General features: G+C 37.0%; 3 protein-coding genes across 6 annotated transcripts; 1 reads left to right on the top strand and 2 right to left on the bottom strand.

Annotated features, from left to right (window-relative positions):
• Positions 1 to 4,059: 4,059 nt before the first annotated feature.
• Positions 4,060 to 5,233, top strand: LOC103839953. The gene is made up of 2 exons (XM_033278354.1): positions 4,060 to 4,083; positions 4,358 to 5,233. Exons 1-2 carry the CDS (start codon positions 4,060 to 4,062, stop codon positions 5,231 to 5,233), a joined length of 900 nt encoding a protein of 299 aa, XP_033134245.1.
• A 775-nt stretch (positions 5,234 to 6,008) lies between these two features.
• Positions 6,009 to 7,170, bottom strand: LOC103839871 (agamous-like MADS-box protein AGL80). Its single transcript, XM_009116359.3, has one exon. The coding sequence runs from the start codon at positions 7,126 to 7,128 to the stop codon at positions 6,214 to 6,216; it is 915 nt and encodes a 304-aa protein (XP_009114607.1). The 5' UTR covers positions 7,129 to 7,170; the 3' UTR covers positions 6,009 to 6,213.
• A 3,008-nt stretch (positions 7,171 to 10,178) lies between these two features.
• LOC103839870 (putative cysteine-rich receptor-like protein kinase 39) lies at positions 10,179 to 18,949 on the bottom strand. Of its 4 annotated transcripts, XM_009116358.3 has the most exons (6): positions 12,207 to 14,668; positions 11,749 to 11,874; positions 11,327 to 11,671; positions 10,983 to 11,220; positions 10,740 to 10,878; positions 10,179 to 10,660 (listed from the first exon to the last, which is right to left on the bottom strand). In XM_009116358.3, the coding sequence occupies exons 1-6, from the start codon at positions 13,045 to 13,047 to the stop codon at positions 10,379 to 10,381; spliced, it is 1,971 nt and encodes a 656-aa protein (XP_009114606.3). In that variant the 5' UTR covers positions 13,048 to 14,668; the 3' UTR covers positions 10,179 to 10,378. The 4 variants fall into 4 exon arrangements, 3 of the variants coding, with proteins under 3 accessions (XP_009114606.3, XP_033136171.1, XP_033136169.1); XM_033280280.1 differs by lacking the exons at positions 10,179 to 10,660; positions 10,740 to 10,878; positions 10,983 to 11,220; positions 11,327 to 11,671 and adding an exon at positions 14,735 to 18,949 and having other exon boundaries at positions 11,777 to 11,874; positions 14,562 to 14,633; XM_033280278.1 differs by lacking the exons at positions 10,179 to 10,660; positions 10,740 to 10,878; positions 10,983 to 11,220; positions 11,327 to 11,671; positions 11,749 to 11,874 and adding an exon at positions 14,735 to 18,949 and having other exon boundaries at positions 13,557 to 13,740; positions 14,562 to 14,633.
• Between the last annotated feature and the right edge of the window lie 3 nt (positions 18,950 to 18,952).

Here is an 18,952-nt window from a genome sequence, read left to right as displayed (position 1 = left end):
AAAAGCTAACTCGATTCTCATTCTTGTGTAAAATTATGAGCTTCATCTATTGGTGGGAAGACCTCCACCCGGTCTAAACCTCTGACACGTCTGCACAGTTATGCATTTCAAATTACACTATAATCTCCAAAATTTTCTAAAGTATACATGAACATGCAAAGACCCTAAAATGACTCCAAAACAATAATATACTAGATTTTGACCCGTGTTTTGAAAGTGCAAGAGTATATTTGTTGACAGATTTATTTATATAATTGTTTGTTAACTAATTTATTTCGCTATAAACATTTTTGGTTTTCGTTCGACTCTAATTTGCCTTTATTGGTTTTCAATTTCAGTTTGGTTGTGGTTTTGGTTTAGAAATATATGAACAATTTTGGTTATATATGAAGTTGAGTTTTGGTTAAAGTGATTGAATATTTTGATATTTTGCGTGGTATGGATATACAAAAATTTTGAATTTTTCGGTTCTGGTTACATTTCTGTTTTAAATCATTTCAAATAATTGAGGTAAAATAAAAAAAAATCCTCATATTGTGAATCACTAATCTAATAAAATGGGAGAAATATTTAGAAAATTATTTTATTTACATATCTATTTATTTAAGGTATAAATAATATAGCAAAGAATAACAAATAATTTTAATAACATAAAGTTACTATATTCAGAAAAAGTTATAGTTTTTATTAAAAATATAATTTTTAATTTTTATATTATGAAAAAATTATAATGTCGATATTTTATTTTTTCAAATATTTTAATTTGCTGAAAATAATTAAAATGAGACGCGCTATTACTTGATTTTAAAATCTTATGCAAAAATGATCAAGTTGGGTCACAAAAACAAATTCAACCAGAAAGCAAAGCAAACATATATCTTATTTTACCTTAATAGGCCCAATCCCACTGCTAGGGGTGTCAATTCGGGCTGGCCCTGTCCGGCTCAAACCCGCTAAGCATGTAAATATTTGAGCCCGGCCCGGCCTGAAAATATTTTGGGCCTAGACTTCAAAGTCGGGCCCTTATAGGGTTATAGGGCTTTTCGGGGTTTTATAGGCTTTTCGAAAAATAATTTGTCATTGTCACTTCCATAGTTTTAATACATGCGAATTTTCATAAAAATAGTTTCATTTAAGAAAAAATATATAAAGTGAGTTTAAAATTTTCTTCTTTATCAAAAATGTTTTATTTTTTCGCATGGTTTAAAAACATATTATAAACAAACCAAATTTAATAAGATTGAAAATAATCAAATATCAATTAAAACTAAACATATAAGAGAAAAAATTATGATAAACATGGTCAAACATTTCATACTTTGTATTTTGAAAAAAAAACATGTTGTACATGAAAGAAGAAGGTACATTTGCAAAATTTAAAATATAACACTTGTAATGATGAAACAATAAAGTGCATTAACAACTTTTATAATTGCTTTATTACAGTTTAGATAAAAAAATATTAAAATAATATGTCAATACTAATAATGATTTCCATAATAAGAACAACAATATTTAAGCTAAAATATAAATTTCGGGTTTTCGGGCCGGCCCTAGCCCAAACGGGCTAAGGCCCAAAATACCTAAAGCCCAAATGTGCTTAGCCCGAAAGGTCCAATTTTTTGGGGCTTATAAAACGAAGCCTAAGCCCGGTAATTTTTAGAGCTGGACGGGCTCGGGCTGCTGGCTTCAGCCATAATTGACATGTCTACCCACTGTCCTTACAAATCTATTTTATTGTTTTGACCGACAAAATCAGGTTTATTATTAAAAAGTCACTGAAAAAGTTAATGGAAAATTTTGTAATTAATTGGAAAAGTTAGGGGAATAATCCTAAGAAGGATTATGCTTTAATAGTATAGGTACTCTGAAACCAGACTTATGACATGGTTAAAATTCATACAAGCCAAGGTATACCAATGGTTTACTTTGTTTGGGGAGGAGTAAGGAAGAAAACATGATAATGAAAGATTTTTGAAAGAGAAAAATTCAAATCTCGACAAATAAAGAAAGGTGTGAAGAAACTTAGTGTCTGCAAATGAAAACACATGCCATCTTGGAGGTGTATATAAACAAGGTCGGGCAGAGAAGAAAGAGGGAAGAAACTTAATGTCTGCCATTAGGAACCTTAGGTTTTATTTTCGTCTTTTGCTAAATGAATTGCGACACACATAGGTTTTCTTGACATAGGTGGTTACTCTAGTGAACTTAGATAGGTTTTACTGTCCGTTTTATTAGATTATGTTGTATGTTTGATTTTGTCTCTAGAACGCTTATACGCAAACTCATTGTAAAAGTATCTTGTTTTAAGTTTGTTTTCGTATTATCTTATTTCGTTTTTGTATATTTTTGATTACTTGTCATTGACTCCGTAGACTGAACCCTGTAAAAGCTTTGTTTTCTTCACTATTATTTGATTGTGAAAATTTATATTCCCAGAGTTAACTCTTTGCCTCAACGGATTACTTGCTTAATTGTTTGGTATAATGCTAAGTTGTTGATATAGGGAACTCTGTGCTATTCTGAGTAGATTACCATTGCCGGTGATAGGTGTTTAGTTTAATCACCTAACTGTTAACTCATTTCCTTTTTTTCTTCTTTAGAGCGTGCATACACGCAAGGGAACAATAAATAAGCTCGGTGGTGTTCATTACAAAGACTGCACTGTTCAATATGTTCCTCGCTCCCTGAAGCACAATCTGGAAATGTCGATGCACCTTACCGGCTTGGATAACAGCACTAATGGATTTTGGACGAGAAGAAATATCAAATATCAAAGGAATATGAGCAACAAAAAAGATGTGTTGTCTGTTCTCTTGGTAGCTTGCGCAAAGAAGACAATCCGAGGGAACAATGAGACCCCAACCCCTTAGCCTATCCATGTTTGGGATTGAGCCTTTGAACAACACTGACTGATGCCATTGAACAACAGGAAGCTGAATCTGAAGATGACTCCAAGTCTCAAAAGCTGTGAAAGTAGTTTTGGGAGTATCATTTCCGATTTTCCTTATATAAGTCATATCCACCGAGTTAATTACTCATGCTACCTCTGGCAGAGAGTTCTTGAGAAGAGTGATTACATGCCAGTATCAAATGTCAAAACATTCCATAATATATGTAATACCAAAAACACATACACGCACAATACTAAGCAAGTCAATAAAATATTAAAAAGAAGAAAAAAAGAGAAAAAGACTAGGATAGCACCAAACCAAGTTTTTGTTCCCAAAGTAGCACTTAAGGCTCAAAGTCACAAAAATAGGTTTCATTAAAGAGGTAAATATACACTTATACCCCTTGGGTTAATTAATCCAAACCTTAGGGTTTAGAGTTAAGGGGTGGGGTTTTGGAATTAGGGTTTAAAATTTTATAAAAAATAAATACTAAAATAAAAATAAAAATTTTTAAAACAGTTTCATAAAGTATTTTTAAATTATAAAAAGAAAATTTGAAAAAAAAAATAAAAAAAGTTTCAAAAAAAAATTATAAAAATTTCGAATCTGAAAACATATAATCTGAAACTATAAAATAAATTTATTTATTTTTTATTTATTTTTTTTTATTTTATTTATTTTTATTTATTTATTAATTTCAAACCAAGGGTATTAAGGATATTTTACCCTTTAATGAATGTCATTTTTGTGACTTTCTCCTTCTAGTACTATTTTTGAGACATAAACTTCAAAATGTGCTATTATTGACAATTGCCCAGAAAAAAAAGACATTTGTTTCATTTAAAACTTCAACCGCTAGACAAGGGTTTAGATTTAATGTTTTAGGGTTTAGATTTGAAGGTTTAGGGTTTAGAGTTGATTTTTCAGGGTTTAGGGTTTAGAGTTGATGTTTTAGGGTTTAGATTTGAAAGTTTAGGGTTTAGCGTTGATGTTTTGAGGTTTAGGGATTAGAGTTGATGTTTCAGGGTTTTTGATAGTTTAAAATTTAGAGTTGATGTTTTAAGTTTAGATTAGATAAGCATAGTTTTTTTTTTAAGTTAATCAAAGTGTTATAAATGTTTTTTACCTTTCATTAAAAATGAAGATAAAAGTAGTTAGTGTAAACATGAAAAGTGGTACTTTGAAAGTGGTATTTTTGGCAATTTCCAATGACTTTTCAAGGTTTTTTTTTCTAATTTCATGTTCACTCATTTCTAGAAAATCCATAATACAAGGTGGAATAACCTTGATAATAAAATGAAAGAGTTTTTTATTGGTTGGAAAATATTTTTTTCAAATAAATGAAAGATTTGTGGGTTGTTTAGTATTTTAGTTGTAGTAACAGTTTTATAAGTAGCAAGTTTTTATATGTTGGAAGGCCGAATTAAAATTTTAGAATAATAAGCAATTTTTGGACTATAAAGGAGAAGCAAAGCCCCTTTGCAATTAAAAAACTATTGAGAGTTAGAGATCTTGCTTACCCATGGATAAAGATCAAGATAAGAGACGGGCGTTCGACAAGGTTCTGGACCGACAACTGGAGCAGCTTTGGTAACATCAGAGAACTTCTTAGGCTCCCCTCCTCCTCGGCACTAGGCATCAGACCTACCTCAACTCTTCATGACATTCATCGGAATGGTGTTTGGCTCATACCGGCACCACGATCTGATGTGCAGGTAGAATTTCATGCCTTCTTAACAACCATCACACTCAACACTGACGAGGACAGGTATGAATGGTGTCCCAACGGCTCAGCTACCCCAGTCTTCTCCACTGGTGGGATTTATCGACTCATAAAGCACCACCAACCTCTGGTCCCTTGGAACAAGGTAGTCTGGAGCCCTAGCTTCCTCACTTGGTTAGTAGTTCTGAACAGATGCCCTACAAAAGATAGAATCCTATCTTTGGGGCTTCAAACTAACTCTATATGCATCCTTTGCAACCTTGCGGATGAGACAAGAGATCACTTGTTCTTTGATTGGAATTTCTCCTCAATGATCTGGGAAGCACTAGCAAGGAAAGCTCGATGCAGTCCGATCAGCACCTGTCCCCAGCTACTTCAGTACTTGCAACAGCGATCATGCCCAAAACCTGAGCGAATCCTTGGTCTCTTAACATGGCAAGTAGCGATGTACTACACTTGGACTGAAAGAAACAGCCGGCTTCACAGACAATGCTACCGCTCTTCGAACTCTATCACGGTCTCGGCGGCGGCAATGATCAGAAACAAAATCTCCAGCTTCAGGGACTCTAACCCAAGACTCGCTTCGGCGATGTTCCAACTATGGGTTAGCAGCTAGTTCAGCTTCGCTCCTACAACCATCTCTTCACTGCAACCACCGCCCTCTATGATCGGCTCCCCCCTCCTCATCCGATCGACCTCTGTTTAGACTTCTCCGCTACGACTACTCCTCTTCTCTTTTTGAATTGGGCTCTGCCCTTATCCACTATTGGGCTTCAGCTCTTTCTTGTACTGGGCTCTGCTCCATAAACTGCCTGATGGGCCTGGATAAGACACATATAAATATATACTCTCTCCGGATACGAATATAAGATGTTCTCTATTTTTATCTTGTATATAAATGTATGATGTTTTGAGATATAATTAATGCATTTATTTTTAAAATTTAAACATAAATTAAAAAGTAAAATTATAAGTGGTAAAACTTTATTGATATAATCAAAAAGTAACAATTAAAATAGTCTTTTATTGGTTTTTTAATATGTGTGTAAAACCTTAAACATCTTATATTTAAATCCAGAGGGAGTATATAAGAAGCCTTTTTTCAAAAAAAAAAAAAAAAAAAAATTGACTCAGGGTCTATCAAGTGTTTAAGCCGGCCCGGACGATAGATTTGGTGGCTTGAATCCACCCTGACCATCAGTGACACATTCATATCCAGAGGTATCTGTAGTTTTGTATACAACTGTTGTACCGTGTGGTTTGTTTGTTTGATACATGACCTGAATCCAACAGCTGTAATTGAGTATTTAAAAAGATAACGCATATCTTTGTGGAAAGAAAAGAATAACACACCCGTTTCAAACCAACAATAAAAGCTAGGGGAACACAAATCCATAGCATTAAAAACCAAATGATCATGATAATAAAATCAAACTGTAAACCACAATCGTAAATTTTTTTTTTTTGACATCAGCACAATCATAATTAAAAAAAAAACGGCAGCAAGCAGAAAATAAATTGCAATGATAACAACAACAAAAGAAACATTTTGTAGAAAGATAGTTTTGTCTGAACGGAATGTGAACTTCTCAAACCCTAACGGAACCATATATGATTGGTAGGATTTGAACTGGTAACTGGATTGGCACTGCTTGCGCTAACGTTTGTTGCCGGAGTGGTGGATGATTCGCCAGGGACCTGCTGGTGGTGGTGGTAGTGATGGTGGTGATGGTTATCATTCATAAACGGAAAGCCCATTTGCTCAGCCGCGTAACTCATTTGTTCGGGACGGTTCATCATCATCTCGGTAAACCCCTGTTGTTGATTCTGACTATGACTCAGGTTCAGATTCAGAGGCTGCTCATAGGGTCCAACATGTGGAGCTGCATGATGACGAAACATCTGATGTTGTTGCTGATGATGATAAGGCTGAATCGTATCGGTTGTAGTCGGCACAATAGCCAACGTTCCAGCGGCTTCAGAAGGAGCCGCTGCAGCATCGTTGGAGGTTTCACCAAGCTCCATACCACCACCAGAACTCCCCAAAATCTCGATCCTGCGGTTAACATCTTTAAGATATTGATCAATCATATAACCCAAATCATTAAGATCCATAATGTTCAGATTAAACATCCCCATGTTTCCAACCAAACACTGGAACATGACTTCAGTCATCTCCATCTCCCTATTGTCTTTCCTCTGCTTCTTCAGATTTTCGGAGGCTTTGGCTATTCTTTGTCTGAGAAAGGCTTCTTGATCCACCATTTTCTTGTTCTGGTCCATCTCTGGCAACTTCCGGAAGTCTGAGATGATTCTTTGCACGCCGGAGTTTGATGGCCATACCTCAGGATTGGTGTCGTAGGGGCTGTAGATGATGGCACATGCGTTGATACCGCATAGTGTTGAAAGCTCGTTTACTTTCTTGATCAAACCTTTCTTTCTTTTTTTAAAGGTTGCTTTTCGTGAGGAATCATTGGCAATGAAAGCAAGTTTCACCTTCTTCCTTGTCATGATGGATTTTTTTCTTTGTTTTTGTTTGTTTTGTGTGTATATTAGATTGGGGATGTCTTGGTGTTATATAGTGAGTGATAGAGGAGTACAAACGATTTCTTCTTTTAATTGGAGATTTTTTTCAACTGTTAGCTGGTCAACAAATACAAAATATTGATTACAGCCATAAAATCGTGAATCTATTTTATATAAAAATTATCTTGACAAAAACTTATATAATAATACTCCATGTTAATTTTATTACATTTTACGTCAATACATTTCATATCCAGAATAATACATCAACTACTTTCTTTTTCTATGTAAACTCATCAACTATTATCGAGCTATCCGCTTTAAAAAACTTTCCTTGAGTTTTTTTTTTTAAACAAGCATACAAAAGGCAGTACTTGCAAAGTTGCAATTCAAGGAGAATGCCATATTCTATGGAATAATATTTTAGAGTTTTTTCTAGAAAGTCTGAACTTTGGAGCCAAAACAAAGAATTCCAGAAAAAAAATCCCAATTAGAAACAGGAAGCTGTTATATATTTTAATGATATTTTGTTTCTATTTTTAGTTGGAAACAGGCAGATTTCGCTACTGTTTAATAATATTAAAAATATAATTTTGGAAAAATCAGAAATTAGCAAAATTAAATGTGCAATTCAATCAATTACAGTAGTATGGTTAGTTTTGCAATTGCAATGTACCTATTTCAAGTTTGATGATATTTTCTAGTTTATAATAATTGATTTTAGTCAGTTATGATTTATATTTTAACCAGTACATAATTTACGCAAGACTAGAAGTTACATATTTGTAATGATTTTTATTTTAGAATATTCACCCTGTGTACATATTTTATTACACAAGAAATTTTATTTTCTCAGAACTAATTACTGGATAGTAGAAAAAAATTCTAAATTCTATAAGATTTTATTGCATTGCATGTCTTAGTAGCAATCTATAAATACATGTATCTAATTATCAATTGACAAAATATAGAATCTGTTTTTTAAATATACAATATAAAATTCATGATTCAGATTTACCAAAAGATCATATTAGATAATAAAAATAAATGCTATTTGAATAGATCTTATTACATTGTATTTCTTGTAAAATACATAAATGCATGAATCTATCAATTATTTGACCAAATAGAGATTATGTCTTTAAAAGTATACTATTAGGTTCTGAATTCAAGATTTACCAGTATTTCTTTCACTAAATGCATTTTCTTACTAATTTTGCTATTTTACTAAACGAGACCATGCTGCAAATATTGATCTAATAACACATTTCCGTTAATATTTTGTATAAATATTCACTAAATGCATATTGTTTAATAATATATAGATACAAATATATAAATAAAACCTCTAATAATAATTAGACTAAATGAAATTACCAAAACTCTACACTTACCATCTAATTAGGGTTTATATGTTTAGGTATAATATATAGATACAAAAGGATGAGATTTAATTATGACTATGATTTTTAAAGAATTATCTTGACAATGCTTTAGTTGAAATTTACTTTATAATTATCAATAACGTATATTAAGGCATTTTCACATCTTCTTAATCTGAAATGGCTGGGGACTATACAAGTGTGCGGCAAGCCCATGTAAAAGGATCCCTGATCGGTTCTACACCCAATTCATAACTAAAAAGTTTTTCAGATCCCTTCTTAATTGGAGATAAAACTCCAAAAATTAGAAATAATTTTATTATCATTTTTATATTAAATATTTCGATTTATAAAAAATCAAAGATTCAATGTATAGATCCACGGGTCTATGTTTCTATATGGATCATGTTCATGGATTAACGAAAATGTGTCTTTGATGATTCACAAGAGGTTCCACGTGCCTCATACTACTTGGTGGTGTATTTGTATTTAGCAGAGTAGACGATCGAACTCGTGAAGGAAATGAATCATTATCGTAAGATATAGCTAGAGAGGGAGGTCATAAGCATCTAAACCGTAAAATAAATTTTTGACAGAATACAAAAGACATATATGGTAGAATCGTAATCATAGAATACGATCATAATCGAAACGCATTTTTTATTTTTAAAAAATCAACATTCAAAGTCAAAGGAAAATAATCACAGAAATCTATTAAAACCAAATTTGACATGCTTATAAAAGCAAATCTTAGAAATTATTCCAAATATATGCAACTATTTGTTTAAAATAACGGTAGAATTTTCGACTAAAGCGATGTTTTTTAACTAAAGCGATTAAGTGATTAAGATAAATGATGTTTTTATAATAGTATGCTAACTAAATTTTATTATCATTTTAACATATCCATGTTTATATACCCAAAACAATACACCAGTTTTTTTCATTTGAATTCGTCAATTTTTAATCGTCTACATATTTTACGATAGAATATTCACTCTATACATACTTGTACTAAATATTAATTAGAAACGTTCAAAATTTTTTTAAAATGTTTTCAAGACAAAAAGACGAAGAGAAACGTTCCCTATTCTTGTCGACGAGTTGGGAACGTTTCCAGGAGTACACCCTGACCCATCCGCCCCTCAACGAACCCGGTACGCGAGACAGCACCATTTCGAGTTCTCGACGTCCCCATGCAACCTAGCTAGAAACCTAATTGTTTCTTTTATGGGGCGTGGCTCATATCACGAGTGTTATATGACGATGTGAGTTGTGAATGCTCATGATTTTTTTTTTTTTTTTTTGTAACTTTGAATGCTCATGATTATTACCATGATATTTCGACATATCTTTTTTAAAAAGACGATGAAGGGAATTTCAACATATTTGGCTGGGCTGGGTACAACTTTTAATAGAAGAAAGTTCAAATAAGGTGATACAATTGGATTTTGGTGGGACAAATGCAATGCTAGACTTAATTTCACACTGTTGATCATGCATTTTCCATCATATTTGATGTTACATCCGCATTTTTTTTTTTTTTTTATGGATTGGTCGACTCTAATAATCGTTTTTATATTTCTTTTAGTTTAACTGATAAATAATTTATTAGAATTCTGATATATATTACCATAGAAAACGTTATTGAAAAGATCAAAACAATTATGTATATATATTTAGAATTTCAGAGAGGTTTGTATAATTTCTATTATTTAATGTACTAAATATTTCACAACACATATTCATAGTATGTTAAAATGGATGTCACCAGCATTCCAGTCCCAATCTTACTAGCTGGCGGTGGACACTACGGATGTATTAGCGTACGCAAACAAAACGATCGGAACAAGTTATCGACAACTCAACTCCGTGAAGACGTTGCTTATTGACGTTGTACCTTTCTCAGATTGGGACATGCTTCCAGTGAAAGCAGGAGCGTTAGGTAAAGGAATGATGATAGTCTCACTGCCTAGCCAAACTATTACCGAGTTCATGGTTGGTCTATTCCCTGCATTCTCTTGAACACACAACAAACCAATCTGAATCAACTTAATGATCTCGTTACTAGGATTCTCTACCAAGAAAGGATCAATTATAATCTCAGGCTTTCCTTCAACCCATCTCTTCCATGCCTGAACCAAAAAGATATATGTTACGTTTGAAGATAAAAGAAAATGGAGAAAATATTGATACAATGTGAAAGAAGCTTACATAAGCTGCAAGTCCTTCCCCTTTGAAGCTATTGTTTTTTCCACCGCTTATCATCTCTAGAAGCACAACCCCGAAGCTATATACATCAGATTTAGCTGAGATTTGCCCGTGATTCAGGTATTCAGGAGCCATATATCCACTACATATATGCAAATTAATTCATTTATGTAATATATATATATGTCTTTAATGTTGAGTGACGCTTGAATTCAAACAAAAAAATATTAATTGATATATTTTTACCGGGTTCCAGCTATTCGTCTTGTTTCAGCTCGAGTCTCATCAGCTTCGAACAACCTTGCGGTCCCGAAGTCTGCAACTTTAGGGTTCATCTCCGCATCTAAAAGGATGTTGCTTGCTTTCAAGTCTCGGTGAATAATCTTTAGCTGAGAATCTTCATGAAGATAAAGAAGACCTCGAGCTATGCCTTCTATAATTTTGAATCTCACCTCCCATGTAAGAAGTGAACGCTTCCCTTCGTCTGTATAGCTCAAAGAATCATTTTATTGCCAAAAGTTTCTAAAATTATATAAAACTTTCTTTTTTTTAACATGTATAAAACTTGCAGCTCTCTTTGGAAGCTTTACCGAAGATAAAATGATCAAGACTTGAGTTGGGGACAAACTCGTAGATAAGAATCTCTTCATCTCCTTCATTACAGAACCCAAGAAGCTTAACTAGATTCCTATGTTGGAGTCTTGTCAAGAGTGAAACCTCATTCTTAAACTCTAAGTCTCCTTGCCCTGAACCTTTTGTTAATCTCTTCACAGCTATCTCTTGGCCATTTGGTAATGTCCCCTTATGGACCGTACCAAATCCACCTTGACCAAGCTTACGTTCAGACGAAAAGTCATTGGTTGCCATTAAGATTGAACCAAGATCAAACCGTAGGATAGGTTGGCCATTAGAATCAGAGTACTCTGCAGTACCAACTAGAAAATAATAATAATAATAATAAGTCTTATTGTCTATATAATAAGGTTGATTGAAACAAGCTACAGGTAGGTACCATTGCATCCGTTGTATGAGTTTTTCCTCCGGGCATAGAATTTTATGAGACCAATAAATACCAACAGATTAATGAGACTAGGAACCACAATTATCGCAATAGTTCCGCTATACCTATTGCTTCTTCCTGCAAATATTCACCCATTTCAGTATGAGAACCTCATTTTACAAATTATGAGTCTATGACGAGTGACAGTGCTAGAAATATTTTCAACTGGGGTCATAATTTATAAATTTAATACTACTTTTTAACTAAATATTATAGTAATTTTAGAAAGAAAAAAATACACTAAAAACTTCTAGGACGAGACCCATACATAACTCTTTTCAAAAGAGTTAACTTTTCCCAACGACAATTAAACCCATGACCCCTTAAATCTAGACTAGGTAATTAAAAAAGTTTTTTAGCCACTATGCTTACTCGTAGGTCTAGTTAAGCCTTTAACTCAGTTGTTTTACCTTTCTTGTCTGTTATAAAGGTTCCATTTGCCTGAGCCTGTGGTCCAGGAGGTGCAGGAACCCTTGTTACATTATCAAAAGCACCATGGAAAGCATACAGATCCCACCTGAAAACACAGCTCGGGCGACTAACCTCGCCTCCTTGTCTTCCCCAAAACTGTTTCTTAAAATATGTCGCACACTTTTCCAAACATATCTTGCACTCGCGGGAAGTTATGTCGGGCGTGCATTGCATCAGAATGTATACATTTGGAAACTCCGTGAACTCGGCTTCTACAGCACTGTAGTACTTGAGTATGGAGGAAGTTTCAGCTTCTGCGGCATCCTCGATGGTCCGATTAACCGTTGCTTCCCACTGTTGTCTGAAAAGCGTCATGTCCTTGGATGGCTCGATAGTAAGTGCATTTGGAAATATAACAGCAGGTACAAGCTGGAAGTTCTTGAAAGTTGAGTGGTTTGAGGAACGTACAAGACAATTAACATGGTCTCCATCGTCATTGTCCCACTTGAACGAATCCATTCGGTTTGGACAACCAGTTTGTATCTCCTGAGTCACCTTTTCGACACAGCTGATACAATCTTGCCGCTCGTAGCCTCTTTTGCAGAGGACAAGAGCGTGGACTGAGTTAGGACTTTTGCCGAGCGAGGCGTTGTAGAATCCGCCGTTGGCGACGACTTTTGAAGCAAGAGTGGAGAAGAGATTGTCACGATTCTGAAAGTAGCTGCTGTTACCGTTGATGAAGCTTCCGCTACACGTGACGGCGTTAGCGACGTCGAGGTTTTGAAGGACAATAAGAAGAGAAGAAGAGAGGAAGATTATCAAAACAGGGTTGAGACCCATTATTTAAGATAATGATAATATATAATTAAAGAAATTTTGTTGTAGAAGATGTATTTCTTTCTCGTATTACCTTGTTATTGTTAAGAAGTAATCGACTTAAGAGGTTTGTTATATTTATAGGTGCAGATCAGAGAACGTTGCTTGACGGGCAAAGACTAAGAAAATGTGTATTGGTTGATTTACAAAGATGGAAAACAGCCACCTAAGTTACTTTAGAATTATACGGAGTTCTCTTTTGTTGTCAAACCATTATTACTATTAGAAGCTGTTATAATATATGAAAGTATTTTACGTTAGGAACCGAAAGAAAATTGAATGTAAGCAAATGTTTTCGCAAAATGTAAACAAGCAAAGTTATAAAGAAATTTGCATGAATTCTCATATCAAAAACTGCATATTTAACTGCATGTAATTCGGATGAACAGCATAATCTAATACTGTCACGCCCATATCTCGCTTAACCGAGACGGCATGAATTCACATTGCCTTTACCAATAAAAATACTTAAATAGGCCAATGCAAATCTCATTCCCAAGGATCGAATTCAAATGTTTTACAAAAACGTACTAAAACGAATAGGAAACGCTTAAAACCAAATCACCAAGTCTTAAAATAAAACAACTTAAAGAAAACCAAACACCCGAAAACCAGCACCACACCGAGACGATCACTCCTGCACTTCCTCGAACTCACCTGAAAAAGAAAGGAGGGCTGAGTATTTCGACAAATACTCAGTGAGGGAAGCTCTAGGAGCCCCGAAATCAATCACCAACAATCATCACCCAACATAGCATAAACATCTAACTTTAACATTCAGTAATCGAAAACAATCAACAAGAAACGAGGATAAACCCCGGCGGTGCCAACAATGAGACCACGCCACCTAAATCGGTACCTGTGTTCCTCATGTTGTCGCGCGAGAACTTTCATGTTGCGTTGTCTCCACGACATCACGCTGTCTCACGCCTTCACGCAATCAAGTTACCGACACCGGTTCTCGCTTGATCCGCCACCATGTTCATACGTTCCACGTTGTCTCCACGACATCACGCTTCTACGTTACTTCATTTACAGGCACGCCGCATGCCCGCTCCGGCGATGAATCATGCCAACTCAAACGATTGCCACATGACCCAACAAGAAACGATGTAACGCCCGAGACATACATATATGTCATTCCACCACGTTACACCGGCACACATAGGCCTTAAGCCTTTCTCTAACTCATTTATATCTCCCCATTATATAGATATCATCCTTTTATACAATAACTCCAATCAATACAATCATCACATTCAATCCTCAAACATCATTCAACCATATTTTAACAAACTTAGCAATAGATCTATGTTTTTCAAACATCAAGCATCAAGATATTTATATATATCATATGTATAGTTATTTATAGTAGTAGATCTATAGAAAGTAACAAGTAAGGATGAATGATCAACCTAGACACTTCTACCATGATGAGATAATGATATAAGGAGATAGAGATTGCAACAAGCCCTCACCTTAGCCTAGATCTGCGAGATGATATGAGAGTTGATGTAGATCTGAGTTCTATAGATCCTTACTAACCAGATCTACAAGAACAAGAGTTGGTTTCCACCCAAACCCTAGATCAGAGATCAAGAAGAAGAAAGAGATATGAGAGATCTAAAGAGAGTGATTAGGGTTTCCTTACCCTCACCAGTTGCTGGATCTAGAAGAAAAATAGTAGAAGACTCAAGAAAACGACGAGAAGGGATCGAAACACGGCGAGATCTCCTCTCCGGTGAGATTACACGGTCGCCGGCGGTGCTCCGGTGACTCGCGGTGGCTCCGGTGGTGGTTTGGTGGCCGGCGGCTGCTCTCTCTCCAACTGGGCAGGGCTTCGCTAGGTTTTGAGTCTCTGGAGAAAACCTAAGGGGCTGCCTCCTTTTTATAGAAGAGGAAGGGGAAAACCCTAGGGTTTTCTCTACATGGACCAAATCATCACGGGCCTTGTCACTAAAAATTGGGCTCGGGCCCGGGATGTGACAACTCTCCCCCACTAAACAAGAATTCGCCCCCGAATTCACGCAAACCTCCTCTAGTACCTCATCACTCGGAAACAACTCTGGATAAAACGATCTCATCTGTGACTCTGGCTCCCAAGTCTCCTCACATATTCCATCTCTTTCCCAGCTCACACGGATCATCGTGGTCACTTTCCCTTGGACATCCATGTCTTTAATCTCTAAGACTTTAACTGGTTTGCTTTGAGCTGTTAAATTGCGACTAACATCTTCTGGTGGCTGCTGTAAAATCAACTCTGGTTCTCGAACAACTTTCCTTAGAACTGACACATGAAACACATTGTGGATATCCGATAACTCATGCGGTAACTCAAGTCGATATGCTACTGCTCCAATCCTCTCAATGATGCGATACGGTCCTAAAAATCTTGGCTTCAACTTTTTCAACTTGCGGTACTCGGCTGTTCCTCGGTAGGTTCTCATTTTCAAGTATACTTCATCTCCTACTTCAAACTCCAAAGCTTTTCTCCTCTGGTCAGCATAACTCTTGTGCCGATCGTGAGCCTCTTTCAGTCTAGACTTAAGCAATTCCACCTGTTCTATGGTTTCCTTAACCATGTCCGGCTCTAAATCTCGTCTCTCCCCCACTTCTGTCCAACATAATGGAGTTCGACATGGTCTCCCATATAGAGCCTCATATGGAGACATCCCAATGCTCGAATGGTAACTATTGTTGTAAGCAAACTCTGCCAATGGTAGAAATTGGCCCCATTTTCCTGCCCAATCAAGTACACAGGCTCTTAGCATGTCCTCAAGCGTCTGTATCGTCCGCTCAGACTGTCCATCGGTCTGTGGATGATAAGCCGTGCTAAGGTGTACCTTTGTACCTAGTGCCTTCTGAAATGCCTGCCAGAATGCCGAAGTAAACTTTGGATCACGGTCTGATACGATACTTACTGGCACTCCATGCAATCGTACCACAGTTTCCAGATACTTTTGCGCTAAACGATCTGCTCCATCAGTTTTCTTGATAGCTAGAAAATGTGCAGATTTGGTGAGTCTATCCACAATCACCCAAATCGCGTCCTTATTCCCAGTTGTTATTGGTAGCCCAGTAACAAAATCCATTGTCACCATATCCCACTGCCATTCGGGTAGTGGTAACTCTTGTAAAAGCCCGCTTGGTAATTGTCTTTCTGCTTTAACCATCTGGCAAGTCTGACACTGCGAAGTCCAAGTAGCAACATCCCGCTTCATACCTTCCCAATGGTAATAGCGTTTCAAGTCCTGATACATCTTGGTGCTTCCTGGATGGATAGAAAACTGAGAGTTGTGCGCCTGTCTCAAGATCTCGTCCTTCAGATCCTTACTATTCGGCACACACACCCTATTTTTGAATAGATAAGTTCCATTTGTGGTGGTGCGATATCCAACAACCTCTTTTGAAATCAGTCTCTGCAATGACTCATCTCCTTGTTGAGATTTACTAATCCTTTCTAACAAATCTGCTTGATCTAAGGCATCCAATGCAGCTGTCCTATCCTCAACAGTAGTAGCACATAACCGTAAACTAGCCAAAGTAGCAACCAACTCTTGCACCTCTTTTGCCTCCGAGACGTCGACCTTACGTCTGCTGAGGGCGTCGGCCACTTGGTTTGCTTTTCCTGGGTGGTAGACGATATCTAGATTATAGTCTGCTAATAACTCTATCCATCTGCGTTGTCTCAGGTTCAGGTCTCCTTGGGTAAATATGTACTTCAAACTTTTGTGATCCGTGAACACTTGCACCTTCTCTCCATAGAGATAATACCTCCAAATCTTAAGGGCAAACACAACTGCACCTAACTCCAAATCATGAGTCGGATAATTGACCTCATGCGGTCTCAGTTGTCTTGATGCATAAGCGACCACTTGCTTCTCTTGCATAAGCACACATCCTAGTCCCGTTCCAGAAGCATCCGTATAAACCGTGTATGGTACACCTGGCCTTGGTAATACCAATACTGGAGTTTGGGTTAGTTGTTCCTTCAGCCTTTCAAAACTCTTAGTACAAGCGTCTGACCACACAAACTTCACATCATTTCCCGTTAACATTGTCATGGGTTTAGCAGTACTTGCAAATCCCTTCACATACTTCCTATAGTATCCTGCCAGTCCAAGGAAACTACGGACCTCAGTAGCACTTCCAGGTGTAGGCCACTTTGTAATGGCGACAATTTTCTCTGGATCCACAGCCACTCCGGCTTCGGATACAATATGCCCCAAAAACCCAATCTCTCGCTGCCAAAAGCTACACTTGCTTGACTTTGCGTACAACTGCTGCTCTCGCAACTTGTTCAATACTACTCTTAGATGCCAATCATGCTCTCCTTTACTCTTAGAGTATACCAAAATGTCGTCGATGAACACAATCACACACTTGTCCAAGTATTCCCGAAACACATTGTTCATCATCTTCATAAACGCTGCCGGTGCGTTAGTAAGTCCAAATGGCATTACTACGAACTCATAGTGCCCATAACGTGTCCGGAAGGCCGTCTTCCTTATGTCTTCCTCCGCTATCGAGATTTGGTGATACCCAGATGCCAAATCTATCTTTGAGAACCATGACGCTCCTTGAAGTTGGTCCAACAACTCGTCGATTCTTGGTAGAGGGTACTTGTTCTTTATCGTCACTTTGTTCAATCCACAATAATCGATGCAAAGTCTAAAACTTCCGTCCTTCTTCTTGACAAACAGGACAGGCGCTCCCCATGGTGAGCTACTTGGTCTAATGAACCCCTTATCCATTAGATCCTCCAGCTGCTTCTTCAACTCAGCCATTTCTGCTGGTGCCAAGCGATACGGTGCCTTTGATACTGGTGCCGTACCAGGTTCTAATTCTATAGTAAACGCATCACCTCGCGTTGGTGGCGGTCCTGTCAACGGTTCAAAAACATCGGTATACTCGGCTACAACCGGAATGGTGTCTAAGTCGGCTTCCTTATCTGATCCCTTGATGTTGATAGTGGCGAGATAAGCTTCACTTCCTTTCTCCAATAACTCTTCTGCTTGCATCATGGATATGATGGGGATTCCCGTACTTCTCTTTATCCCTTGGAAAACTATTCTCCCTTCAGTCCTAGGGATGTAGACACGCGTCTTTGGGCAATCCATCACGGCCTTGTGATATGTCAACCAATCCATGCCTAAGATCACCTCGTAGTGGTTTAACTCCATTTCCACCAAATTTCCTTTAAGCTCAATGCCTTCTATGACGATGGGGACATCCTCATACGTTCCAGTAGACCTCATTAACTCGGTCCCTGCGGTTTCTATTCCTTTGGCGTTCGAAACGAACATGCCCTCAAAGGTCCAACACTTTGTCAAAGTGGGAGACACAAAACTATGTGTTGCGCCAGTATCAAATAAAGCATGGGCATTTATTCCCCCAACTAAAACCGATCCTACACAATTTGAACTATGTCTAAGTCTACTATACTTGGACCAAACAAGAATTATAAGTAAACATCTAGACAAGTAGGTATAGGAAACATACCAACGATCGGTTCTCCTCCTTCGTGGTCCCCGACTACGAAGGCTCGTCCAGCCACATCTTGTCTTTTTGGTGGTGGCGGTAACTGCTCGTTGCGCCCAGCTCCCTGCTGCGGTGCTCCCTGCTGCGGTGCTCCCTGCGCTGGCATACGACATGCATTCGAAGTATGTCCTTCTCTGTTACAACGGTAACATCGAACATTCGGTGGGAATCTACAATCCTTTACGTGGTGTCCTTTCTTATTACACCTATGGCAAGTTGCGCCTCCTTCACTTTTTGCGGCTTGGGGTGTATTAGCGACTTCCCAAGTTCGCTTGGTCGCCTTTGACTGAGTGCTCCTTGTAAGCTTGCTTTCTTCTTCCAAGCCACT

The sequence above is a fragment of the Brassica rapa genome, chromosome A09, assembly GCF_000309985.2.
Source record: "Brassica rapa cultivar Chiifu-401-42 chromosome A09, CAAS_Brap_v3.01, whole genome shotgun sequence".
NCBI lineage: Eukaryota > Viridiplantae > Streptophyta > Magnoliopsida > Brassicales > Brassicaceae > Brassica > Brassica rapa.
This window is presented reverse-complemented; position numbering and strand designations above follow the sequence as displayed.